Genomic DNA, 24,894 nt, shown 5'->3' on the forward strand with positions numbered 1-24,894 from the left:
ACAAAACAGTTGAATCCTCAACCAAATAGATGGATTTACAATCAAGAAAGGTGAATTTTAAACCAAATAGTTGAAGTTTCAACTAAAAAAAAAATATATTTTTCTAACCAGGAATGTAATGGTCAAATTTTATGTTTGAAAAATAAATTTTCAAAAATTAAAAATTTGAACCAGATAAATTAAACGAAAAAAAATTAAATTTTAACAAAATAGGTGAATCCATGGTTGGATCCTCAAAAACAAATAGATTGATTTTCAATCAAGATAGTTGGATTTTGAATCGAATAGTTGAACTTCAAACTAAAAAAGATATTTTTTAAATTCAAAAATGGATTCGTCAAATTTTAAGTTCGAAATATTCATTTTCAACACAAAATAATATTTTTCTAACTAAAAAGAAGAATTTTCAACAAAATACATGAATTTTCTACCAAATATTTGAATTTTCAACTTATAAATGATACATTTCCAAATAAAAATAGAATATTTTATATTTTTTGGTTATCTAGTTTTATATTGCCACTTTTCAAGTAAAATTGAAACTTCTTCAATTTTTATAATATAGATTATCTTAAAAATCTAGTTTTTACAGGATATTTTTGTGTTTCATTGTTCGATAAGAAATAAAGCCAAATCTAATTAAAAAATATAACCAAATAGATTAATTTTCATCGAAAAAAATCATTTTTTTACCAAATAGTTAAATTTTCCAAAAAAATACATCAATTTTAAGAAAAAAGGTTGAGCTTTGAAGTCAAAAAATTGTATGATATCTTTAACCCTTGTTTGGATATATTCAAAAAGCACGAATTTCTCGATAACGTCGACTAATTGTCACTGCTGTATATCTCCAAGGAATCAGCTCTGTTTTACCGCGCGAGCATTTATGGATTTTGAGCAAAATGATACTCGTGAGCGTGAGCTTTGGCGTGAGTCGTGAGACAGACGGAGGAGACGTATGACGAAAGTCGGTTAGAGCTCGAGACGAGTTGAGACCTGAAGCTCGTGTATTTGATAGTTGGAATTTTTTATCCCTGTCGAGCCAGTCGTCAGTCATCAAAAAAGGAAGTTCGCTAAATGACGTGGATCCGTGCATCCGGCGATAAAAATCCCTGATAGAAAAGCAGTTGGAAATCGTTAAAATGTCGTGATATCGATTGAGTGCGTGATTGGTTAAACAAGAAACCGATGCAAGTATGGCTGCCCTGCCGTCACCCACGCAGGTATATTACAATTTTTACACTAATATCGCAAAATGATAAAGCCCTAGGTCAATATTCAAAATAGGTTATGTCCAGAGAGTAGACCTCAGCACTTTTCCAAGCTATTTCCTTGAATCGTAGTGAAATCCACAAAAGGTTCGGGCTCGTCCTCTCCGTGACTGTTTGACTCTCTTACTGTCAGATAAACGTTTTCCGAGTTCCCCGAAAGGTTATCCGGGTCGGGATTGGATTGTGGTTGTTCCTGGAAAAGGCTTCAAAGTTCCGCTCGACCTGGATTTCATCCCTTTGGTTAATTCCGGGTTGGGAAAAATTTCGGGAAGGGGACGGTGGGCGTTTTACGTAGTCCTCCACTGGGCGATCTTGTTTATGATCAAGATTTGTGTCGAGGTCATTTTTGTTGTTGGAAAATGTGTGGAATTAAAATAGTTAAAAATATATGTGAATAAAAGTGTTAACATTGATGCATTTGCAGGTGGCTGGAAGCCATGCCGCCATATACGAGGCCTACTACAGACAGGTATGTTCAATGTTGCTTTCGTCGCTTTTGCTTATCATTGAATTTGATAGGTGTCATGTGCGATTAGTTTTGAGTCATTCTTGATGCATTAGGTAAATGGACCGATTATTGATCCTTCTAGAAGCTAGCCAACTGCATATAGCACTTATTTCTTTCATAAATTCATACTTATTGAACTGGATGCGCATTTTAATTTTTTGTCTGAGGTAAACTGATCTCTCAAAACAAAATCTACGCAAAGTTCAAATTTAAATTGTTCACAATTATTCAATTTTAAATCAAAATCTCTGATAACTAAATAGTTGCAAAGTAGAACATGTTAAAATTGGAATAATTTCATGATTACAAAATTCAAAATTATTTTGTTTTAGTTTAAATAATTCAAAATTGAGGGTGGTTGCTGGACCAGGAATTGACAGTAAATTTATTTTTTGACAGGGAATTTTACAAATTTTTAGGGAAAAAAGTGTATTAGTTTTATTTAAACAGTTTTTCACAATAATCATTTGAATTTTTATCTTTTTCAATTACGGTATCAATCAGTCTATAATGCGTAATTAGAAAATCTTTCACTTACAAATTTTGGATTTTAAGTTTTAAGCGTACATTTTTCATTTAAAGAATTTTAAAGTGCAGCTTTAAAATTTTAAAAATTAAAAATTAGTAGCGTCTGCCATCGACAATTTTAGATAAAAAACCTTTTTAGTTAATTAAACAAATATAAATTATAATGATTTTCACCATTTTACTATACATTGAGATTCAACAAGTAAATAATAATTTATTTGCAAGACTATTCGGAATCAGTTCAAAATTTAAGAATTTTGTGATTTTAAAGTTAAAATTTGAACTGCTTCAATTGGAAAATCTCAGTTATTAAAAAAACGTCAACACTCGATTTAAACTTTATAAACGAGTTTTAACTTCAAAATAACATTAAAATAATATATTCATATTTTAAGGCTTTTATTATATTTAAAATCAATTGCCTAATATTTAGAAATATTTTAATGTCCATGTACAATCAGTAATTGTAAATAAAATTTGTGTAATTTTAAAAAAGAAAGGGTTTTAGTACTTGACCGACTATAAATTCAGAACACTTAAAATCGCAATTCAAGATTTAAACATTAGAGATACTTTACTTCACATGAAATGTTCAGAATTAAACAATTTCAAATTAAAAGCCTTTAGTGGAAAACTTTTAAATAATTTCAATAAAATTTTCTAAATTGTATGTTCCTAGTTTTTCATTTTCAGTATTAAAAATGTATTTTAAGGACCTCGAAATTACTGATTCAACTTGAGTGGCTTCTGATTTTTAACTGTATAATTTTGAATGTTTTTTGTTTGAAAATTTAGTTGCTTTAAGTTGGCAAAATTAATATTTAAATTATCAAAATTATTTGCATGCTGACTGAAATTAAATGTACTGTTGAACTAGATTTAGAATTTAAACGTTCAACATTTGTCTTAAAAACTTTAATTGTTCAAATGAAATATAAAATGTTAAAATTGGAATGATGTCATGTTAAAAAATTTTTAATTATTTTTTTCAAATTTAAGTAAATCAAATATTTTATCATTTTAAAAAACAAAGCGTTTTAGTACTTGACCGACTATAAATTAAGGACATTCGAAATCGAAGTTTAATATTTAAACATAGCAGACTATCTTTTTTTACACAAATTGATCAAAATATAACTATTTTCGATTAAAAGCCTTAATTGGTAACAATTTTTTAATTGAAAACATTTTTCAAGTAACACTGCGTTTAAAATTCTGGAATTGATAGTTATTTTTATTTTTATCACCGAAGCTAATTAATTTCGAAATCGAGAAGGTTGAGGTTAGAATAATATTTTCAAAACAAAATTCAACATTATTTGTTTTCATTTAAATAATTCAAAGTAGTATGATTCAAAAAAAGAAGCGTTTTAATACTTGTACGACTATGAATTCAGAGTAATGATTGACAAGCCATTGAAATTGAAAACATTTAAAGAATAATTTCAATGAAACTTTATAAATTAGCGAATTTCCAATTAAGGCTGCATTTAAAATTCAGGAATTATTATTTTTTTTAATTTGACTCGCTCAAGCTTGTATATTTTTAATTTCTAATTTGTAGTAGTGACATTTTGTTTGACGGCCTCGAAATAAAGCCTTAAATTTGTTCGGGTTCTGTTTTGCAATTGTATAAATTTGAATATTTTACTTTGAGAAATTTAGACGCTTTAAATTATAAACAAATTTTTAACGTGTTTTAGTTATATTTTGCAAAAAAATCCAAGTTTTTGGAAAACCCAAATTTAAACACGTAAAAATTTGAAACTAATATTAGAGTTAAGCCATTTATCGTGTAAATATATTCAGTTAAAAAAATTTGATTTATGGCTTACGTTCAACATTTTATAATTTCAAAGTTAAATTGTAAAATTTTAAATTCGAATTCTTTATAGCTTAATAATTTTAATCTTTAAAAGGTTAAAATTGGAATGTCATCGTAATGAAATTGAAAATTATTTGGTTCTCATTGAAATACCTCACAATTGTATAATTTTAATAAGAAAGCGTTTTAATATTTGGCCGATTATAAATTTAGAACACTCAAAATTCACAATTTACAAAACTCACAATTCTTTACATAAATTGTCCATAATTAAACAGTCATAAATTAGAGAATTTCAAATTGACTAGCGTTTGAAATTCGGAAATTAATCATTTTTTAAAAATTTGAATCTGTCAATTTAGATAGCTTCTGCTTTGTAAATGTATAATTTTGAATGTTTTTCGTTTGCAGATTTTTAAGAGATGTTTAGTTAAATTTGTCTAAAAATTTCAAGTTTTTCAAAAATTTTAATTGAAAAGCTTCAAAATTGGAACCTATTAGAGTTAACTATGAATAATGTTGAGAAAACATTAAAATTTTGAATTGTTCAAATTTGAAGTATTTTTAAACCTATAAGCTATACATTTTTAAGCTAGTCATTTTTTTATCTTAAATTTCACCAAAAAAAAACTTTACAACGCTTCAATTTTTCGGAATCATCAACTTAACAACTTGAGTGTTTAAAAATATCTAAATCAATGCTATAAAATTGAGCCTTGTAAGGAGCTGGGACATGCTGTTTTAAAAGCTTATAAAAATGTTACAAAATAACTATTTTTATTTTTCTGTTTGTCACATTTCTAATTGCGTATATTTAGTTAGATGATATTGGAACTGACATTGCAATTTTAATGGCATTTTTTCAAATGATTAGTTTTTGTATAACTTTGACTTTCAATTGCATAGCTTAATTTGATAAATTAATGATTAATTTGCTAATCATCATTCTAAGGTTGATCCCAATGGACTTGGAAGAATCGAGGCTATGGATGCTGCGCGATTTCTCAAGAAATCCCAGCTCAGCGACATTATTCTCAGCAAAATCTGGGATATGGCAGACCCGCAGTCTCGAGGATTTCTCGATAGACCAGGGTTTTTCGTAGCCCTTAAGCTCTGCGCCTTGGCACAACAAGGATGCGACCTAAACATGGCCCATATGAATTTGGATATAAATCCTCCAAAAATGGTAATTCTAATGTCCATTAACTCAATTCTAAATTTTCTTAATTCGTTTACCTTGTTTCGTTAACCCTCTCAGCCTAAACAGGGTGTATTATACCCGGACGATATTTTCGGCTCCCTATATATTTGTTTCAGTTTTGTGAAAATATTTATAGTAATATGTTGAATTCATATGATTTATTTTATAATATTCATTTTTGTGAGACTTTTAGCTATAGTTTAACAAATAAAAAATCCCGATTCGTTAATCTGAACCAGAAATATTGAAGTCTAGACTGAGAGGGTTAACTTTACCAAAACCTTTTTTCATTTAGGGACTGTACTTAAATAACCTAACAGCTCAAGGGGGAGGGGGAGAAATTTTGTTACGATATCTTACGGAAGGGGGTCCTTCACTCGTGCACGAAATTCTTATAAATTCGCAAAAACTTTCTCCTGAAGATACCTTTTTAATGATAAATTGTATTATTTGGTTGAAAATTTAACAATTTTCTGAAAAAGACATCCTTTTTAGTCGCAAATTCAACTGTTTTATTACAAATTCGTGTTCTTGGGTTCAAAATTTAATTGTTGCTGACTAGTCAACTGAAATCCTTTTTGGATAAAACCTAGTTTATCTGCAAATTTGTCTTTTTGATTTAAAAGATCATCTTTTTTAGTAAAAAATAAATATTACATGTTTTTGGATAAAAATGCAACTTTATTGTTGAAAATTCAATTAATTCCTAGAAAATATACTTTTTGTTTAAAATTGGTATATTTGTGTTGAAAATTTGTCTTTTTTATTTAAAAATGCACCTGTTTTAGTAAAATTTTCATTTTTCTTGCACAAAAATGCAACTGCTAGGTAGAAAATTTAACAAACTTGTTAAAAAGTCATACTTTTTGGTTAAAAGTTCGACTATTTAGCAAAAAGTTAACTTTTTGTTGACAAAAATGCAACTGTTTGATTGATCATTAAACTTGGTATTTTGTTAAAAAGTCATACTTTTTAGTTTCAAATTATACTGTTTGTTGAAAATTCAACTATTTCGTAGAACATTTACTTTCTGTTTAAAATTTATATTTTGGTGTCAAAAAGAGAACTGAAATCTTTTCTGGAAATTTTTTTTTCTGAAATTTTTTTCCCATTTGAAAATTAATCTTTTTTAAGAGAATCTCATCTTTCTGAAACAAAAATGCAACTATTTGGTTGAATGTTAACTCTCGTTAAAAAATCATACTGTCTTGCTGTAATTTGACTTTTATATGAAATTTATATATTGATTTTAATACAAATGTCACCTTTCTTAGATAAAAATGCAACTATTTGGCAAATAATTCAACTTTTTTGTTAAAAATTCATCCTTTTTGGTTGAAAAAATTCGTCTTTTGGAATTTAAAATTCCATTGTTATCGTAGAAACTTATTGTATGTAAAAAATATCATAATTTGATCTTGAAAAGTCAACTGGAATCTTTTTTTGGTTAAAAATTCTTCTTTGCTTGAGTAAGCGACTATTTTGTTTGAAATTCATATCTTTGATTGAAAGTTTAACTGTTTTATTGAAAATTAATCTTTTTTAATTAAAAATTCAACTACTTGGGTAAAAGTTGAACTACATTGTTAAAAATTTATTGTTTTGATTAAAGACTTATCACTGGTTGAAAATTTAACGTTTTAGCCGAAAAGCTTTTTTTCAGTTTAAAATTCTCCTGTTTTAGTAAAAAAAAACTTCTTTGTGTGAAATTTTTTCTTTTTTGTGGGGTAAAAATGCATCAGTTTCGTGGAAAATTAATTTTTCGCTGAAAAGTCATATTTTAGTTTGAAAATTCAAATTTACGTGGAGAAAGTCGTCTTTTAGCTTGAAAGTTTAACATACTAGATTAACTTTTATTTATTTCTAGAGTGGAAAATCTTTATTTGTTGAAAATTCGACTTTTTGGTTTTAAAATTATTTTTTTTTATGAATTTTATCTTTTTTGATTGAAATATAAACTATGGTACTGTTTTGTTGGGAATTTATCTTTTTAGGTTGAAAATTAAACTATTATGTTAAAAATGTAATTATTTTATTGAGAATTCAAGTATTTTGTTAAAAAGCCATCTTTTATAATAGAAAAGACATTTTTTTGTTTAAAATAAATTGATAAATCTGAAATTCTATTCTATTCCGTTTATGAAAGATTCTATATTTTAAAAGTATTACAAGATTAGAATGCTGGTATTTGAATATTAATGAACAAGGAGAATGAAAAATTAGTCAAGGTAAAGACATGGAATTTTGAAAATGAAGTTCCCTGACGTAAAGTTAGGGCGAGGGGGGGGGGCTGTAGAAATATTTAATTACGGTTCTTTACAGGGGGAGGGGGCTTAACGAGGGTCTATAATCCGTTAGGTAATTTAAGTGCGGTCTTTTACTAAATTGAGTAGTTACATTTATTTAATTTCAACAATTGCAGGGCGAACTCCCAAAGATTCTACCCCAAAAACCTGTTGTAACAACCCAACCATTGATATCCGCCATCAACAATGGCGATTGGTCCATTAAACCTACAGAACGTGCGAAATACGATCAACTTTTCGATAGTCTTCAACCTTCGAATGGTTACATCCCTGGCACTAAGGTCAAGGGCGTATTAATGGATAGTAAATTGCCTCTCGATACCCTCGGAAAAATATGGGACCTCGCTGACATGGATAAGGATGGCATGCTTGATAGGCACGAATTTGTGGTGGTGAGTAATTTATTAAGAATAAAATAGAGAACAGAAAAAAAAAGTTTCAGAAATAATTCCTTTAAAAAGTGGTACGATCTAAAGGCGCTTTATCCTCTATTCGAAAATGTAACTAATACTGATTGGAATCCGAGGTTTTAATTTTTCGTATATATTTGCGTGCAATGTCCCGAAGATAATTAAACATGGCCTTCGATATTTAGATGTTGGAAATTATTATCAGTTGCTTCACTATGATGCAAATAATTATAATCTGCTAGAGTAATGGATGAAATTTGGAAATTGATAATGGAGAATTTTTATTACTGGTCTTCGAAATAGTTTGTTTTACAGATAGCAATTATTCAGGGTTGCTACAGGTCCTCCCATGTTAGATACCATAATATTTATTCTTAGCCCCCACCCCTAAAAAATGTTCACTAAGCTTTTGTAAAATTAGGAAATTAACATAAAATTTTATTATTTTTGTTTAAAATTCAATAATTTTGTCAAAAACAAAAAACTTATTCTTTCAGCTTGAAAAATGAACTGTTTTGTTGAAAATTCGTCGTTTTTTCGTTGAAAATTCAACTGTTACGTTGAAGTTTAAGTTTTTTGTTGAATATTCGTCCTTTTCGTGAGAAAATCTAGCTCATTTTGGATTTAATAGCTTTGTTAAAAATTAATCTGTTTTTGATGAGGATTAACTATTTGATTAAAAATTCGTCTTCTTTGGTTGAATTAAATTCTTTTTGGTTTAAAAATTAAAATCTTTTTTGGTTGAAATATCACATATTACTTTTTTGTTGTTGAAAATACATCTCTTCTGTATGAAAAGATATCTACCTGAAGGAAAGTCGAATTGAGCTCTTAAACATTCATTTTTTTAATTGCTGCTTCATCGTTTTAATTTAAATTCAACTGTTTTATTACAAATTGAAAAATGAATCTTTCTTGTTCAGAATTGAACTATTTTGTCGAAAATTCATCATTTATGGTTACAAATTAAGTTTTTAGGCCGTAATTATCATCACTCCATTTTCGGTTAAAAATGTAGGTATCTTGTTGAAATTTAATATTTTTTGCTATAAAATTAATCTTTATGATTGAAAATTCATATTTATTTGTCGAAAATTCAGCTATTTGGCATTTCATTAAAAATTCGTCTTTTGAGGTAGAATATTAATCTTCTTCGTGAGAAGTTATTTTTTTCGGTTAGAAATTAATTTGCTTCACTGGAGATAAAACTGTTTTAAAACTACTTCATTTTTGGTTAAAATTTAACTTTTTAAATTGAAAATTGATGTATTTTGTTGAAAATGCATCTTATTTTGCGGAAAGTTAATCTTTTTGTTTATTAAAAATGCATATTTGTGTTCGAAAATTTCACTATTCTGTTAGAAAATCATTGTTTAGTTAAAGATTCATCATTTTCATTGAAAAATTTTGTATTTTGTTAAAAATTCATCTTTTTTGGTAGAAAATTAATCTTCTTGTTTGCAAATTTATCTTTTTGGTTGAAAGTTCATGTTGTGGCTGAAAATTATTTTTTTTTTTTATAAAATTTAAAAATCCATCTTTTTTAAAATCTATTTGGTTAAAAATGAATTTTTTAATTAAAAATATAACTCCCATTTTTTGTTGAACATTCATATATTTTGTTAAAAAGTCGTGTTTTTGGAGTAAAATTAATTAATTAAGCTGAAAATTCCAAACCTTGAGAGAAAATAAATGTTGGCCATGGAAAATTCAGGGAATTTCGAAATTGGGATTTTGTAGCAGCCTTGTTATTGAGATAGGTGTAAAAATAACTTGAGTTAAAAAGAATTGAGAAATTGAAAAAGTAAAAAATCGACTCGGAATAATTGTTAAAAGCAAAAAATGTATATATTTTTAAATTAATAAAAAGTCAAGGATTAGATTAAAAATTCTTTTTCAAGTTTGAAAAAATATTCTGCTGTTCTGTGTAGACATTTATATGGGGGCGTTTTTTTTTCTGTTATATATTTTTGTATTGAATTGATAATAAAAATGTGCTTAGTAGAGAAATCGCCAGTCCGAATTAATCGTTAACTTTCCATCATCTATAACACGCATTACTAAAAACTGTGCAGGCGATGCACTTGGTGTACAAGGCACTGGAAAAATACGCAATTCCCAACGCCTTGCCACCGGAATTGATGCCTCCTGGCAAAAGAAAAGATATAATGCCAGAGTCCAAGTCTCCGGTTCCACCGATAGTTGGCCCGCCACCAATACCTCCGCTTCCTAACGTATCCGCTGTAAATAGTCTCGCAGGTCTGGATACAAAGGTATTTTTCATCTACATTAACAATTCAGTAATCAGGGTGTCGATCGACAAACGGATGATAAATGGGGATTTTATTCACCTAGCTAAATAAAAAAAGTTCCTGAAATGTATAAGATACGGTAGATTTCTTTTATCCATTGAAGTTTTGGCGTTTGTATTGGGTTTAAATGCTTCTGTTTTTCTATTCTGGATAAATCATTTTAATGAAGGTCGATTCAAATCTCGGAAAAAGATTTCCATTCATTTCTCGTTTTTCTCAGTTTATATTTTTCCCGTTCATTGGTACTTTAATATTCAAACCTTTGAAAATAAGTGATTCAAAATTTGATAAACAGTATTTCAAAATAAATCATTTAAAATTGTACTGCCGATTGTATTGCCGATTTTTAAAATCTATAAAATTGCCCCCTCAAATTCTTGGACAATTTACTCTGACTTAGCTAACTTTTTGAGATCAAAAATGTTTTTTAGCTCTCCTAAAACATTCTGAATTTAGAATTCTCTCTACGTCAATACTTCTAGATTGTACAATTATATAAATTGAAAACCCTGATAGTTAAGTCATTTTAAATTAAAAATTTTACAACAATGAATAGCTTAAAATGAAAATTTTTAAAAACGTAAGGAAAATCCTATTTTCAAGTATTTTAAAATTCTAAAATTTCACATTGAAGAAAAATAAACCTTTTTTAAAGCATTCAAAATTGAAGCATTTTAAATCAAATTTGTTTGAAATTAAAAAGTTTTAAATCGACAGCGTTCAAAATTGAAAATAATGTTAGATTTTAATATTCAAAACGGTTTCGTTTTGATTTTAAATCTTTCAAAATTGTACAACTTGCAAAACGTTATATAAAATTTAAGTTGTTCATAACAGTACAATTTTAAAGTCTCTACATTTAAATAATTTTAGTATTAAGCATTTAAGCCTAAACCTTTTATGTTATAATTGGAAAATTAACTAATTTCAAACTCAAGCGTTAAATATGGAAGAAATTTGAAGTTCGTAGTGTACAGTATCAAAGTTAAGAATTTAGAATTATACAATTATTTTAAATTCAAGTCTTCCGAAATAGTAAAATTAAAATGCATTAAAAATAACAACTTAAAAACTACTGATGAACATTGAATTTGACATTTTATAAATTAATGATTCTAGAACACCAAAAAATAAATATTAAAATTGAATTAGTTTTAAACTCCAAGCTTCCTAAATTAAAAAAATAATAATTTGATATCCTGAATATTGTGCATTTCATTTTCATTATTAATTTTCAAGACGATGAAAATACTAGTTTGAGATGAATTAAAAAAATGGCACCCTGATAATGACAAAAAATACTCAAAATTTGATTTATATTCTTAATTTCGATTTCGATTTCCAGCCGCCTGTTGTGCAAAAATGGGTCGTCTCTCTCGAAGACCAGGCAGCAGCCGACAAATTGTTCCTGCAGGCTGATATGGACATGGATGGTTTTGTTTCCGGTGCTGAGATAAAAGATGTCTTCCTTCAAAGTGGACTTCCACCCCAAAACCTCGCACATATTTGGTAAATTTGCAACTTTTTTTCTACTCCTACTCTGATTATTTAAATTTACAGATTAAAATTGATAAGGTAAACTGACCATTACTGGGACAACGTAAAAAGTATGTCTAATACCGGGACAATAACAAATATCGTTAAGTATCTTTCATATTCCAACATAAATCATAAAAGTAAAAATTTTCTAGTATTTTTAAAGCTCCTTTAAATTTATTACCACTATTTATTTTTGTTCTGAAAAGCTATACATTTAGTAAAAAATAATACAAAATACTCCTCAAAATCTGTGAATTAACTGCTGCCAAATTCGCCATTTTGTTTGGATTTGAAAACTTTCCCCATATTTTTAATATGTTTAAGAATAAAATTAATAACTTTTTAAACGATTTATAGGGACCTATTAAAGATATTTTTTATAAGATCAACAATTGCCGTTCAATTGCTTATTTATTCTAAAAAAGTTGTTCACACTAGATCATTAAAACCTCCAATTCTAACCTTAAATTTTGCCAACTGCTTCGGTAAATAATTTAATTGTATCTCATAAATTAAATTTTTTAATAAAAATTAGTAAATATGCATTAAAATTTAATATTAAATATAATGAATATGAATGATATTAATATTATCTATTTAAGTTTTAAAATAAATTAAGTAAATTAACTTTTCTGTTGAAAACTTATATTTTCGAATTAAAAATATACCCGTTTTAAAGAACACTCGTATTTTTTAATTGAAAATTCAATGGTTTGGTTGCATTTTTTTCTTTTCTTGACTGCATTTTTTTTATTAATATTTAAAATATTTTGTTGAAAATTCGTCTTTTTAGTTCTAAAATTTATCTTTTTAATCATGAATTTCATCTTCTGTGAGAAAAAATGCAACTCGGATTGAAAATTAATCTGTTTCGGTTAAGGCTTTAACAGTTCTATTGAAAATTCGTTTTTTTTTTTTTTTAATTAATTTAACTACTTTCAATTTGTAATTAAAATATTTTGTGGTTGAAATATCAACTATTATATTTTTTGACAAGAATTCACCTTTTTTGGTTAACCTAATAATTCAATTTTCTGACCATTTGCCGCATTTTAAAATAAAATAGACTAATTTTCTACAAAAAAGATTAATTCTAATTAAAAAATTAAATTCATTTCAAAAAATTTAATTCGCCCAAATGTTTCACCCAAGTAGTTCGACTTGTAAACAAAACTGATAAAATTTGTACTAAAATAGATGGTTTGTCAACCAAATAAGATTTTTCATTAAAAAAAATAATATATTTTTTTACCAAACAGTTGCATTCTTGATAAAAATGATGAAATTTATAATTAAAAATATAAATTTTCGAACCAAAAAGATGAATTTTTAACAAAATAGTTGAGATGTTAATCAACAAGATTTTTCAGTCAATGAAGGTTTCAACTAAATAATAAAATTTTTAACCAAAAAATAATCGAAATTGTTGTTTGAATACTTTTTTCAATTTATGTACTAATTTTAATTAAGATGAATTCTATATAAAAAATGCACAACCAAACAGTTTAATTTGTAAGTAAATCGATATAATATCAATATTAATAATACTTATCATATTTAATATTAATCAACAATATCAAATGTTAATGAATACTTACTAATTTGATTAAAAATTTAATTTATGAGTTACTATTAAATTACTTATCTAAGGAGTTGGCAAAATTTGAGGTTAAAATTGGAGGTTTCAATAAACTACTTTGAACAACTTCCTTAGAATAAATGATCAACTGAACGGAAAACGTTGAGCATACAAGCGATATTTTTTATATTAATTAATTTAATAATATCTTGTTATTTATTTATTTTATTAATATCTTGTTAGGAAAATAAATTCCTTATGATCTATAACAATCCATTCTTGCTTTTTAATGTATTCTATAATTGTAAGATATTTGTACCATTTTATTTTGATAAACCCCATTGGATGTTCCTTGTCCCAGTATTGGCTTCTTTTGTGTCCCACTTAAGGATAACGGTTTTTGTACAAAAAATTCTAATTCACCATTTTAAAATTGTGTTTATAAAGGTTAGCTTTTCGTAATTGTCTCAGTAATGGTCGGTTTACCTTACTCCTGTAATTTTTTTTATAGGACATTGTTCAAGAATGTTTTTAATGAGATATTTCTAAATAATCATTTGCTTGCAGGTCTCTGTGCGACATTTGTCAGAGTGGAAAATTAAATAAAGAACAATTTGCTCTCGCGATGTATATTATCAAGCAAAAATTGAGGGGAGTCGACCCTCCAAATAGCCTCACTCCTGAAATGGTACCTCCATCTTTGAGGAAACCCTCGGAAAGTGTTGTGGTAAGTTTTGAAATAATAATTTTAATAACAAGACAATTTCTTCATGCGTACAATAAATTTTTTATTATGGGACTCAGTAAATGACATTTCTACGTGTAAATACATTTCAAAGAGACTTTTTCTCTAGTTTACATTTTTTTTTGTAATTAATAATCAAATTCTCAATTTTTAAATTGCAATATCAATGCATAGTGTATCGTTTACGGCCCTGGAAAGCTCTCCAGAATACTTTCAAAAAAACTATAATAATCACAATGCCACCGATCATGATGACATGATGATCGAATTTTATTTCGACGTCGTGTGAAACTTCTAGTCTAATCGTTCCAGCGAGTTCGTTATTTTGCCAGCAGCTGAAACAATGCAGTTATATAATTTCTACTGGGTGTCTATCTTATCTGGGAAAGGGAATTTTGATATATCTGGAAAAACCTGGAAATTTAAAAGGATTTTTTTTAAATTAGAGATTTTTTCGAGAGCTTGCTTAGTTTGTTTTTAAATTAAAATATGTAATTGAATAAGAGTGATTATTAGTTTGTAGACGTAGCTTTATCAGGGTGGCTGCTGGACCGGGAAACCGGGTATTTTCTGAGACCGGGAAAAACCGGGAAATGACAGTGAATTTATTTCTTGACCGGGAATTTTACGAATTTTAAGAAGAAAAATGTGCCCAAGTTTGATTTCAACAGTTTTGTAAATAATTAAAGTATAAAAAACTGAAGAATAATTGATTTAACAAAACGATTCTAAATGCGTTCAAAATTTGAGAATTTCCAGATTGTAACTGTTTGAATTTGAAAGTAATAGGAATTGAGATTAATATAATATTATTTATCCCACATTTTAATTTTTAAATAACAACTGTAATGATTCATCAATATAATATTTTTAATTAAAAGTTTTGGGTTGTCCTGTATATTATTTTTTGTATTAAATTAAATGAATAAATATATTATTTTTATTAGTTTTCTTAGTCATTAAAAATTGCACTGCTTATTATTTGTAAACAAAATTTGAGTAATATCAAGAGATATTTCGTAGTTTTGAAAAGATTCAAATCGTTTTAAGTTGAAAATTCATATATTTTGTGGAAAATTAATCTTCTTGTTGAGAAAACCATGTTTTTCCTTAAAAGTTCGGCAGTTTGTTTGCAATTTTTTCTCCCTATTGACTGAAAAATCGTTCTTTTATTTGATAATTAAAGTCATTTTAAAAAGTCTTCATTTTTGGTTAAATTCAATAGTTTTTTATTATAATGTTTTTCTTATGTGGTTCAAATATCAACTACTACATTTTCCCTTCAGAATTAATTTTTCTGAATGAAAATTTAATTGCTTGGTTGAAAGTTTGTTAAAAATAATGTTTTTTTTTTGTGAAATTCGTCATTGTAATTGAAAATTCATTTTTTGGTTAAAGATTCGACATTTTAATGGAAAATTCATTTCTTCAGTTGAAAATAAATTCATCTCTTTGGTTCATCATCATTTTTGATAGAAATTAATCAATCTGGTTAAAAAATTAATCTTCATAGTTAAACTTTTTTGTTAAAAGTTCAACTACTCCAATTAAAGATCCATCATTTTATTGCATTTTAGTTGCTGCAAACTTTATTTTTTCAAACTAAAATTTTAATTTTGCCACTCTTGTTTGATAATTGATCTTGCGCAGTTCAAAATTCAACTACTTTGTTAAAAAATTATGTATTTTGTTGAAAAACATTTTTTTTTGTAGAAAATTAATCTTCTTTTTTTAAAATTAATCTTTTTGCTTAAATTCGAAATAACTTGGTTTTGTTGATTTTTTTTAGTTAAAAATTCAACCACTTGATTGAAAAGTGATCTTTTTTAGATGAAAATACAACTATTTGGTTAACAATGCATATATATTTGATTGAAAAATCTAATTTTTGGTTGAAAATGCAACTATTTGGGTAAAAGCATCTCTATTATGTTGAAAATGCAATATTTTTACTTGTAAAGTTATGAATTTGAAGCGGTTTGAATTGAATGTTAAATAATACCCACATTCATTTTTCTTATAAATATGCACAGAATTTTCAGTATAAATGATGTTTTTACGAATATTTTGTAATGTTGTTTGTCAAAGATTTCCGAATTAAACATATGAATTAAATCCAAAAAAAACTTAAAAAAAAGTATTATTTGTAATAAACTCGTGAAACTATACACATATTGTGAGTCGATTGTTTTAAAAAATACGAAATATTTGAATCGCTCCGTACTATGAAAAATTACACTTGGAAAAAGCCTGGAATTGCTAAGGATTTTTTCAGGATTTGAGTTGGCATCCTGATGTATGTTTTTTTAAGCAGATAAAACTCGGCTGTTTTACCTGTAAATATTCTTGTCGGTAAACCGTAGTTTTTTAAATATTATACTCTGCTTTGAAGTGATTTCTATTCTACCGGACGACTGATTTTTGATAATCGAAGGGGTGAGAATTTTGTTTCTAACTTTCCAGACTATAGGAGCATCCGTGTTCAGGTTGCTGTAATTTTTTTAGAGTGATATTAGTTTACAATTTTTTTAAAGATTATTGGTGACAGTATCTAGTTACCCTGGACATTTAAGTTCACATTTTTTGTTGTGCTGGCGATAAAGAGTTACTCGAGCTACCATCGGTATGAGTTCCGGTGGACCTTGAGCGATAGAATAAATCCCAGCACTGTTGTTCGCGCTTTCGAGAACATTTCCATGTTTGTCGCGAACTTCAAATATTTCGTTTCTTGGACAAGGGACCTGTAATTTTTATTGTCAATTAATAAGAGATTTTTATAATAATGAAATGAAAATCATAATCAAATTTTTCGTTTCTCAAACTGAACCAAAATTTCTTTCTGCTTATCACCTTGCAATAACGATGCATAATTTCACTTTTTCTTTTTTTGATACCAATTATATTTTGAATTTCCAAAGGAGTGTATTTTGACCTGCAAGGCATTTTATTTCTAAATATTGGCAAAATATAATTGATTAACTTTCCTAGGTCACTATCATATTTTTCCCGGTTTCCTTTTGCCTGGTTGTCTTCGTTAGCAACTAAAATTTGTATGTTATTCAGAAAAAATAAAACTTAAAATTGAAAATATAATAATTGCAATAATTATTTTATTATCATACAACATAATAATCTACAATTCATTTATTCTGTCCACATTGAAGCTTCTATGGTTTCTATGTCCTATTTCTTCTATGTTATTAAATTTCCAATTTAGATTAAAATGATTGAAATTTAAAAATCATGATGCACAATTTGAAAATTAATTATTTTTAACGACTTTCAAGATCCTACTTGAAAAATGCTTCAGTTTGTAAGAGAAGTTTGGCGTCGTTCAATTTGTAACGCTTAAAGTTTTAATTAATTCATTTTGAAAGTTTTCAATTGGAAAGTATATGATATAATTATCAAAGTTTTTAAAGTGATTATAATAATAATCTGGTAAAATGTTTAATAATCGGGAAATTACCACACATTTTTTTTAGAATTTACCCCGAAATATTTTTAATTTATATTGAAAATTTGAGTGCTAATATTGTACAATATTTTTAAATTTATTGTCCTCATGATTCAACAGCTTTAAAGTTACAGCTTCCGGAATCGATAATATTTTCTGGAAGACGAGGCAAATTTAAAAAGATATTTGACTAGCTATCCCGAATTTTGGGGCCACGAGATACTTCGTTAATAATTTTGGGTTTAAATATTAAAAATTTTTTGGTTTCAATTTTAGTCTGTTAAAAATTTAATAATTTTAGATTTTAATATTTTAAATGATTTGGTTTCAAAATTAAACTTATAAAATTGTGAGGTTTTTTAGATTCTTCGGAATTGAACAATTTTGCATTTAATGTTTCCAAAATAATTTCAAAACAATGAAAAATTAAAAAAATAATAATTATTGAATTATTTATTTTATTTAATTAATTAATAATTAATATTTTTTATTTCAAAATGTTTCAAAGCCTTGGGTCATTTTAATCTGAACTTAAAAAAAACCTTTGAATTGAAAGATTTAAAATTATGCAATTTCACAAATTGAAATTATAGCGATCTTGTTTTGTATCCTTTTTTTTTAATTTTCAAATTAGTATCTTAAACTTGTCCGATTTTTAATTGAAAATTTTAGAAAATTCATTATTTAAAATTGTAAAAGGTTTGATTGGAAGATTTTGAGAATGAATAATATTTCTAAATTAAGTGTTAAACATTAAGCGATTTAAAATTAAATCGTTAAAAATTGTTTTGTTTAAAATCAAAATAGACAAAAGTGGAAGTATCTGATATTGACATATTATTAATTGAATAATTTTTTCTATTTTGAATGGTTACTATTTTAGAGTCTTATATTTTCATGGTGAATGCTGATTTTTGAAGTTTTTTCTTTCATAAGTTTTAATTGTACGATGAAGGTTGAAATGGTTGAATTTTGAAAAGTATAAGTAAAAATTTGAAAATTTGTGATCATTAAATGATTTGAATTTACTTAAATAATTAACATTTTAATGGGTTTGCGTATACGAAAGTGAAAATGACATTAAGAATTACTGACTGTTATAAATTATTCAATTTCGAATGCCTTTAATTAAAAATTATACAACTTCACTTCATTTTAATTTTGAATTACCCAGTTTTCAAAACTCTAATCCGAAACTATTGAATTTTGAACCTTTTTAAATAGTCTTATTTTCTAAATTCTAATCTGAAATCGTTAAATTTCGAAATTGTTTAAACTAATATAAAATTGTTCAATTTTGAACACTTTGTGTTATAAATTATACAATTGTAACTCCTTTCTAATCAAATTGTCAAATTTTAAACATTTTGGTCTGAAACTTCAATTTTGAGAGTTTCTGATCAAAACTTTTCAGTTTCAAACACTTTCGATTTCAAATTATGCAATTTAAAACGTTTTTATTTAGAAATATTACAGGTTCAAGCGCTTTCAATTTGAAATTATTAATTATTGTTTCAAAATATTGAAAAACTCCTAATATTGAAAAATGGTTAAATAATAGGTTTTTAAATCGTTTATATTTTCAATTATAGATAATAAAAATTAGGGGATGCGAACGTGAGTTTCTCGCGCATTCGTTTACTACTACAGTTCTACAATATTACCTTTTCTCTTAAACAAGTATCGATATAGATTTTTTCTTGAATAACTCTTTTTAAAAACAGTATGAAATTCCGATTCTTCCAATAAGGAAATTGTACAGTAACCGTATCTAATTTTTTCTCCAACTGCATCACATGTCGAGCATTCTGACCAATCAGTCCATGATGAGTATGCTTTTAAATTATACTCTGATATAATTGTGGGTGTTTCGCTGTGAATTGCTTTTGGCGCCTCGTCTGAACGCACGATGACAATTGGTTCGGATCCATTATCGACATAAAGATAATAAGGAGCTGCAATTGTATCTCCCAATTGACACCAATATTCACCAGCTTCATCTAGCTATGAGGCATTTCTAATTAAAGCTCAGCCTTCGAATTCAAATCTCAATCGATAGTACACAATCATCAGAATCGGCTTGAAAATATTTATGCCCTTGGGACTGAAAACTGGAATTTTATTTGTTTGTAGGGTAAACATGTGTATTACCGACACCTTAAAAAAAATTTAAAGAAAGAAGAATATTAATTTATATGCTTATTTTTTGGTTACGAAGATGAATTCATCTAAAAGGGCAGATTTTTTCCGTTTTCAGACAGTATCCAGTAATATAATTATTCTTTGCCAAATTATTGTTATACTTATTTCAAAATAATTTATTCAAATTCAGTGAACGACGCCATATTTCTAGTGAAAAACACCATATTTGCAGTGAACGATACCGCTATTGATTTTGAATTCAAAAGAAATTAGAAAGTTATTTGTAAAAAATATTATGCAATTTAGTTTCTTCAGATAATAAGGAACATAATTTTGTATAATTATGGGATTTTTTAAAAGAAAAGACGTAAGTTTTTGGCGAAAAGGAATACCTTCGATATTGTGTGGTTATATTTATTTCATAAGTTCACGAATTTGTCAAATTCATTCGGGGGTGTCGTTGATTAACTTTTGAGGTTCGGAAATCCAAAATCAATTAAAAATATATTGAACATTAAAGACTCTTGAAAAGCGATAGCATAGAAATAAGGAAAGCAAATAGCAATCATAGCAACACGGACATCAATAAAAAAATGAGTATTATACCTTAAAAACTTCCTTCTGTTGGGTGTCGTTCACTGAGAGATATATATGTCGTTCACTGGTTTTGGAGGTATGATAAGAATATTTCAAATATATCAAATCTACTCAAATTTGAGACTAATATTTATTGAATTATATTGCAAAACGTAATCATCTAACCTCTGAAAGTATTACAAAATAAGAAATACCTTTTCTTTTAACTTTCAGGGGACTTTCAAATTAACGACTTGACTAATTTTTATAGTGTCAACATGTCCTCCTGTAGGTGGCAACAAAAATGTTATTTAATGAACATAAATTCAGTAATTTTGTACTGAATAAATATTGAAATATAAATTACATAGATTATAGAATATTTATTAATTTACAAATATCTATTTTGTATCTCTGAAATTCTAATAAAAGCATTTTTATTGTACAGTGTCGTTCACTAGAAGAGTGTCGGCAATACCCTTGTTTACCCTATTTTCAAAGAACCCAAACCAAATGTACAGAAAATGGCTTTTTGTTATAGTGTCTAATTATTTTTTTTTTTATAATTTCAAACCAGCAAATTATTATAATTCGAAAGAAAATTATCAGAAAATTGGAGAGTTCCTAATGTCTTTTTTTATTTATAAATTGTAATTTAATAGAAAAATTCGTTTATAATTGAAATGTTATCCTTCTCTAAAACTGTTTGTTAATTGTCTTGTATTGTATTAAAATCTTTGAAAGATACAAACAAGGAAACTAGCGTTTCCAAAAAAACGAAAGCCACGGAAGATTTTGTTTATTAAACTATTGGAATAAGAAATTGCTTAACAATAAGTGTAGGAAGCGTTCCCTACTAGAAAAAGTGTTAGAATTTATTGAACGTTTGTTTCAAGATACCTTGTTTAGGGAACATCCTCTAGAAGGCAAAGCCGTTTAATTGATTTTAAAAGTTGCTGTACATCCCTTAAGCATTCAAGCAGGGAAATCGCCATGTCCAAAAAACAAAAATCACGAGAGATTTATTGATTAAATTACTTGGGAATGTTAAAACAACCCTTAAAATAATTTCAATTACTGTGCCTTCTAGGATATTTTCCCCACGTTTATTGTGAATTGATTTCCGATCACAATAATTTGATCAAAAAATCTGCCGTTGTTGCTTTTTAGGAACACTTTTCCGAGTAAGGGACGCTTCTTGCACTTATTTTTAAGTTATTTCTCATTCCGTTAGTTTAATCCAAAAAAGCTCCCATGCTTTTTTTTCTTTGGAAATGTCGGTTTCTATCAACTCTTTTGTTTCGATGAGTATGATCTACAAAATATGAGACATTTAGCCAAATCTAACAAAAAGTTGTTGAGAAGGATAACATTTCATTAATAGACAAATTTTTCTACTAATATACGTGTAAAAATTTGAAGTTTGGCAATCGTTTGAATAAAAATTGTCCATTTTTGTTTGTTCATAATTTTGTTTGAATTACTGATTTACACTATTTTATTTTATTTATTATTGATTTAACGCGTTCCAAAGTTGTATCTGTTTTTATTTTTTCTGTCGATTTTAAAACTTCTTCATTTGCAATCAAAAGTTTCATATTACATACCTGAATGTTGTACATACGCAAATGTGCATCTGGCGAAATTAATAAATGTTCTGTGTAATATACTTGCTCGTTTATAGATTTAGGATGAACGCTACTATTGAAAAACCACTCAATCGCTTCTATCTTATGCATTTCAGACGGAGATATGCAAATCTGACATTTTAATCTGAAGATCAAAAATATTTTTCGATCTTATTATAGTTCTAGAAATTACTTAGAAAAAATATCGTTCAGATCTTTTAGGTTTTCCAAAAGTAATTAAAATATTTTCACTATATTTATCCATATTATAAAGTATACTTATTTTTCGCAAAAGAAAAAAATTGTCTTGTTTATAAACCTTCAAATCAGAAAGCAAAGTTTTAAAATCTTTTTTCTTAATTTCAAATCCAATTCCATTCAAAACTTAATATATTTATTTGAAAATATTTATAGTTGAAAAATTAATTTTTAAAAACCAAATAGAAATGAAAGATATTTTTGTTTCTGGATTTGAAAACGATTCTTAAACCAGTGTCAAGTTTTACATTACTGATGTTCCTTCCAGAGCCATCAGAGAAATCGGAAACGTAGTTTTCTCTGGTCCAGTTTCTGCGTATCGATCTTTTAAACACTTATAATAATCCTCCCATTGTTCTCTATGTATCTGTCTTATAGTAGAATTTGCTTCCGGAAATTCAAACTCGTTTACATCAAAAAAGAGTTCATATCCTTCTCAAAAAAAGTTTCCATTTTTCAATTTGATGAAATTATTCTCCAATTAACCTGAATAATACATTTGATACCTTCTCTTCCTTTCAGTGCCTTGTTGATTTTCTTCTTTAAAAGATCAAATCTATTCTTCACCTTATTTTGAATACCAAAGCCCATTCCCAATTGAAGGATCATTAAAAATATCAACAATGTCCTTTTTATTATATTCTTCATATTGTAATTTTTTATTTACAATCCCTTTCCAAGAAAGTGCAATAAATTTATTAGAAAATTCTAGTGACTCTAGGACATAATTTCATTCATTTGTTTATTAAGTTCATCTCTTAGCAACTTCATGAATTATGCTGTTTTAAGTATTTTGAAGTGTTTTTAAGGCGATAAAAAATTGTCTTATAATAAAAAAAGAAACTATTTTTTATAGTTTCATAATGAATAAACATAATTACATTAGTTCAAAGCCGATAGTTTTGATCCGGGAGTCAAAAGCAGAGACCCTAGAAAAAGAAAAAATGAGAACTCGTAATTTTATCAGAAGCCTGCAAGAAGAGGCAAAAAAAGCTAGATTGTTTGCTTTATACGAAATTGATTCCAGTGGAAGAATGTATCGGAAAAGTATTGAACAATATAAAGAAGAGTTCAGAGAGCGCAAACTCAATGACAGTAATTTTATCATCATAGATGAAAATAATTCTCAACCTTCTAAACAATTGTCTTTGCCCTCGATAAAAAGTGTAAATAAAAACTGCGATTCGCAAAGACGAAATTGCCCATGCAGCTTTCAGGATTTTTCAAATTTTCGTTCTAAGAATTTAGGTAATGCCAAATTAGACCTGAAATTTAAGTCCCAGGCCTCACAGACCGCTCTTTATATCCCCTATTGACCCTATATTCATTGAAGGTCCCTTAAATTCCCTATTTTTAAGATTTGGTACCTATAGTATCCTATTTTCCGCTTAATAGATCTTTTAAAAAATTTATGAAATGATCAAAGCGGCCAAGAGTCAGGAATTTGGAAAAAAGTAGCAAATCAGAGAATTTATTGTAAGTAAATGCAAAAAATGATCAGGGCTGCCGCAAAGTTACTGTTTTCAAGAGCTTTTAATTTGGAATATTTTAGGGAATTTCAAAAGATTCCAAGGAATTTTTTATTAATTTTATTTATTTGAAGTGATTTTCAAGCGTTTGAAATATTTAGGATAAAGATTTAGGATAGATAATATTCACGAGATTTGAGCCAATTGATGAAATGATCGAAGTATTTGAAATATTTTAAAGTATTTTTTTCAAATTCCTTGGCATTTTCAAGACCTTTAAAAAATTTCAAAGAATATCAAAAGATGTCAAAGAATTTTTAATATTTTATAAGCCGGAAATATTTTAGGATATTTTAAAAGATTCTAAGGCATTTTCAAGAGATTTAAAAAGTTTCAAGGGATTTCTCAGAGTTTTCATAATTTAAAGGAATTTGACAAATTTGCATGTGGTTGTGAAGAATTTCCTAGAATTTCCATAGATTTCGATGTTTTTAACGGATTTTAAAAGCACTCCAGGCATTTTAATACATTTACCAGGATTCCAAGAAGGATCATCAGATTTCATGTAATTTCTCGGAATTTTATAATATTTTGATAGATTCCGATTATAATTCTTATTAATTTATCATGAATTCTTTGAAATCCTTTTGAATTCTTTTAAATTCACTCATTCCTATCAATGCAGTGGATTTTTAAACAGTTTTTTTTTAATAAACTTGATCGTTTTCCAAATAATTTGATATCTTCAGAATTTGATAGAATTCTTCTCTTTTCTCTATAATTCCTCTACATTCACTCAAATTTCACTGAAATAAATGGATTTTTTCATTTAAACAATTTTTTCGAATTCATCTGAATTTAACTTAAATTGTTTTTTAGTCATCAGTCGTTTTTTTTTGTATAAGAAATTATTTTTTTATAATTCACCCTAATTCTTATTAATTTACCCTAAATTTGTTAAATTCTTTGGAATTCTCTTGAATGTTTTTAATTCCCTTGAATTCTTTTAAATTTACTCAATTCTACTCAATTCAGTGGTTTAAAAAAAAAGTTTTAATAGTTTTTACTTAATTGAAACGGTAGTTTTTTAACCTCACCTTGAACTCTTAGACATTTCATCAAATTCTTTTGAATTCCATT

General features: G+C 27.0%; 2 protein-coding genes across 6 annotated transcripts in view; one reads left to right on the forward strand and one right to left on the reverse strand.

Annotated features, from left to right (window-relative positions):
* Positions 1–932: 932 nt before the first annotated feature.
* The window catches only part of LOC117177537 (epidermal growth factor receptor substrate 15-like 1), a 37,690-nt gene continuing 13,728 nt past the window's right edge, over positions 933–24,894 (forward strand). For 4 of the 5 annotated variants that reach the window (XM_033368318.1, XM_033368319.1, XM_033368322.1 and 1 more), the window contains exons 1-7: positions 933–1,223; positions 1,696–1,740; positions 5,085–5,318; positions 7,756–8,031; positions 10,125–10,322; positions 11,707–11,870; positions 14,047–14,206. In XM_033368318.1, coding sequence (XP_033224209.1) covers positions 1,197–1,223; positions 1,696–1,740; positions 5,085–5,318; positions 7,756–8,031; positions 10,125–10,322; positions 11,707–11,870; positions 14,047–14,206 — 1,104 coding nt within the window. In that variant the 5' untranslated portion in view covers positions 933–1,196. The remainder of the gene's footprint in view (positions 1,224–1,695; positions 1,741–5,084; positions 5,319–7,755; positions 8,032–10,124; positions 10,323–11,706; positions 11,871–14,046; positions 14,207–24,894) is intronic. The other variant, XM_033368320.1, reaches the window with a different exon arrangement.
* LOC117177538 lies at positions 14,302–22,959 on the reverse strand. The gene is made up of 8 exons (XM_033368323.1): positions 22,792–22,959; positions 22,534–22,717; positions 22,007–22,172; positions 19,346–19,685; positions 17,075–17,265; positions 16,784–16,965; positions 16,559–16,714; positions 14,302–14,559 (listed from the first exon to the last, which is right to left on the reverse strand). Exons 1-8 carry the CDS (start codon positions 22,931–22,933, stop codon positions 14,388–14,390), a joined length of 1,533 nt encoding a protein of 510 aa, XP_033224214.1. The 5' UTR covers positions 22,934–22,959; the 3' UTR covers positions 14,302–14,387.

The sequence above is a fragment of the Belonocnema kinseyi genome, chromosome 7 (assembly GCF_010883055.1).
Source record: "Belonocnema kinseyi isolate 2016_QV_RU_SX_M_011 chromosome 7, B_treatae_v1, whole genome shotgun sequence".
NCBI classification, from domain to species: domain Eukaryota; kingdom Metazoa; phylum Arthropoda; class Insecta; order Hymenoptera; family Cynipidae; genus Belonocnema; species Belonocnema kinseyi.

Bases quoted from the DNA above. Each gene is read 5' to 3' on its own strand.
- LOC117177538 (XM_033368323.1), bottom strand. From the start codon at position 22,933: ATGAAGAATATAATAAAAAGGACATTGTTGATATTTTTAATGATCCTT. The intron at 17,266-19,345 runs GTAATATTGTAG...TACAAATTTTAG, and splicing joins ATACTTGTTTAAGAGAAAAG to TTGCTAACGAAGACAACCAG. The intron at 16,715-16,783 runs GTAACTAGATAC...AAAAAATTACAG, and splicing joins TGTGAACTTAAATGTCCAGG to CAACCTGAACACGGATGCTC.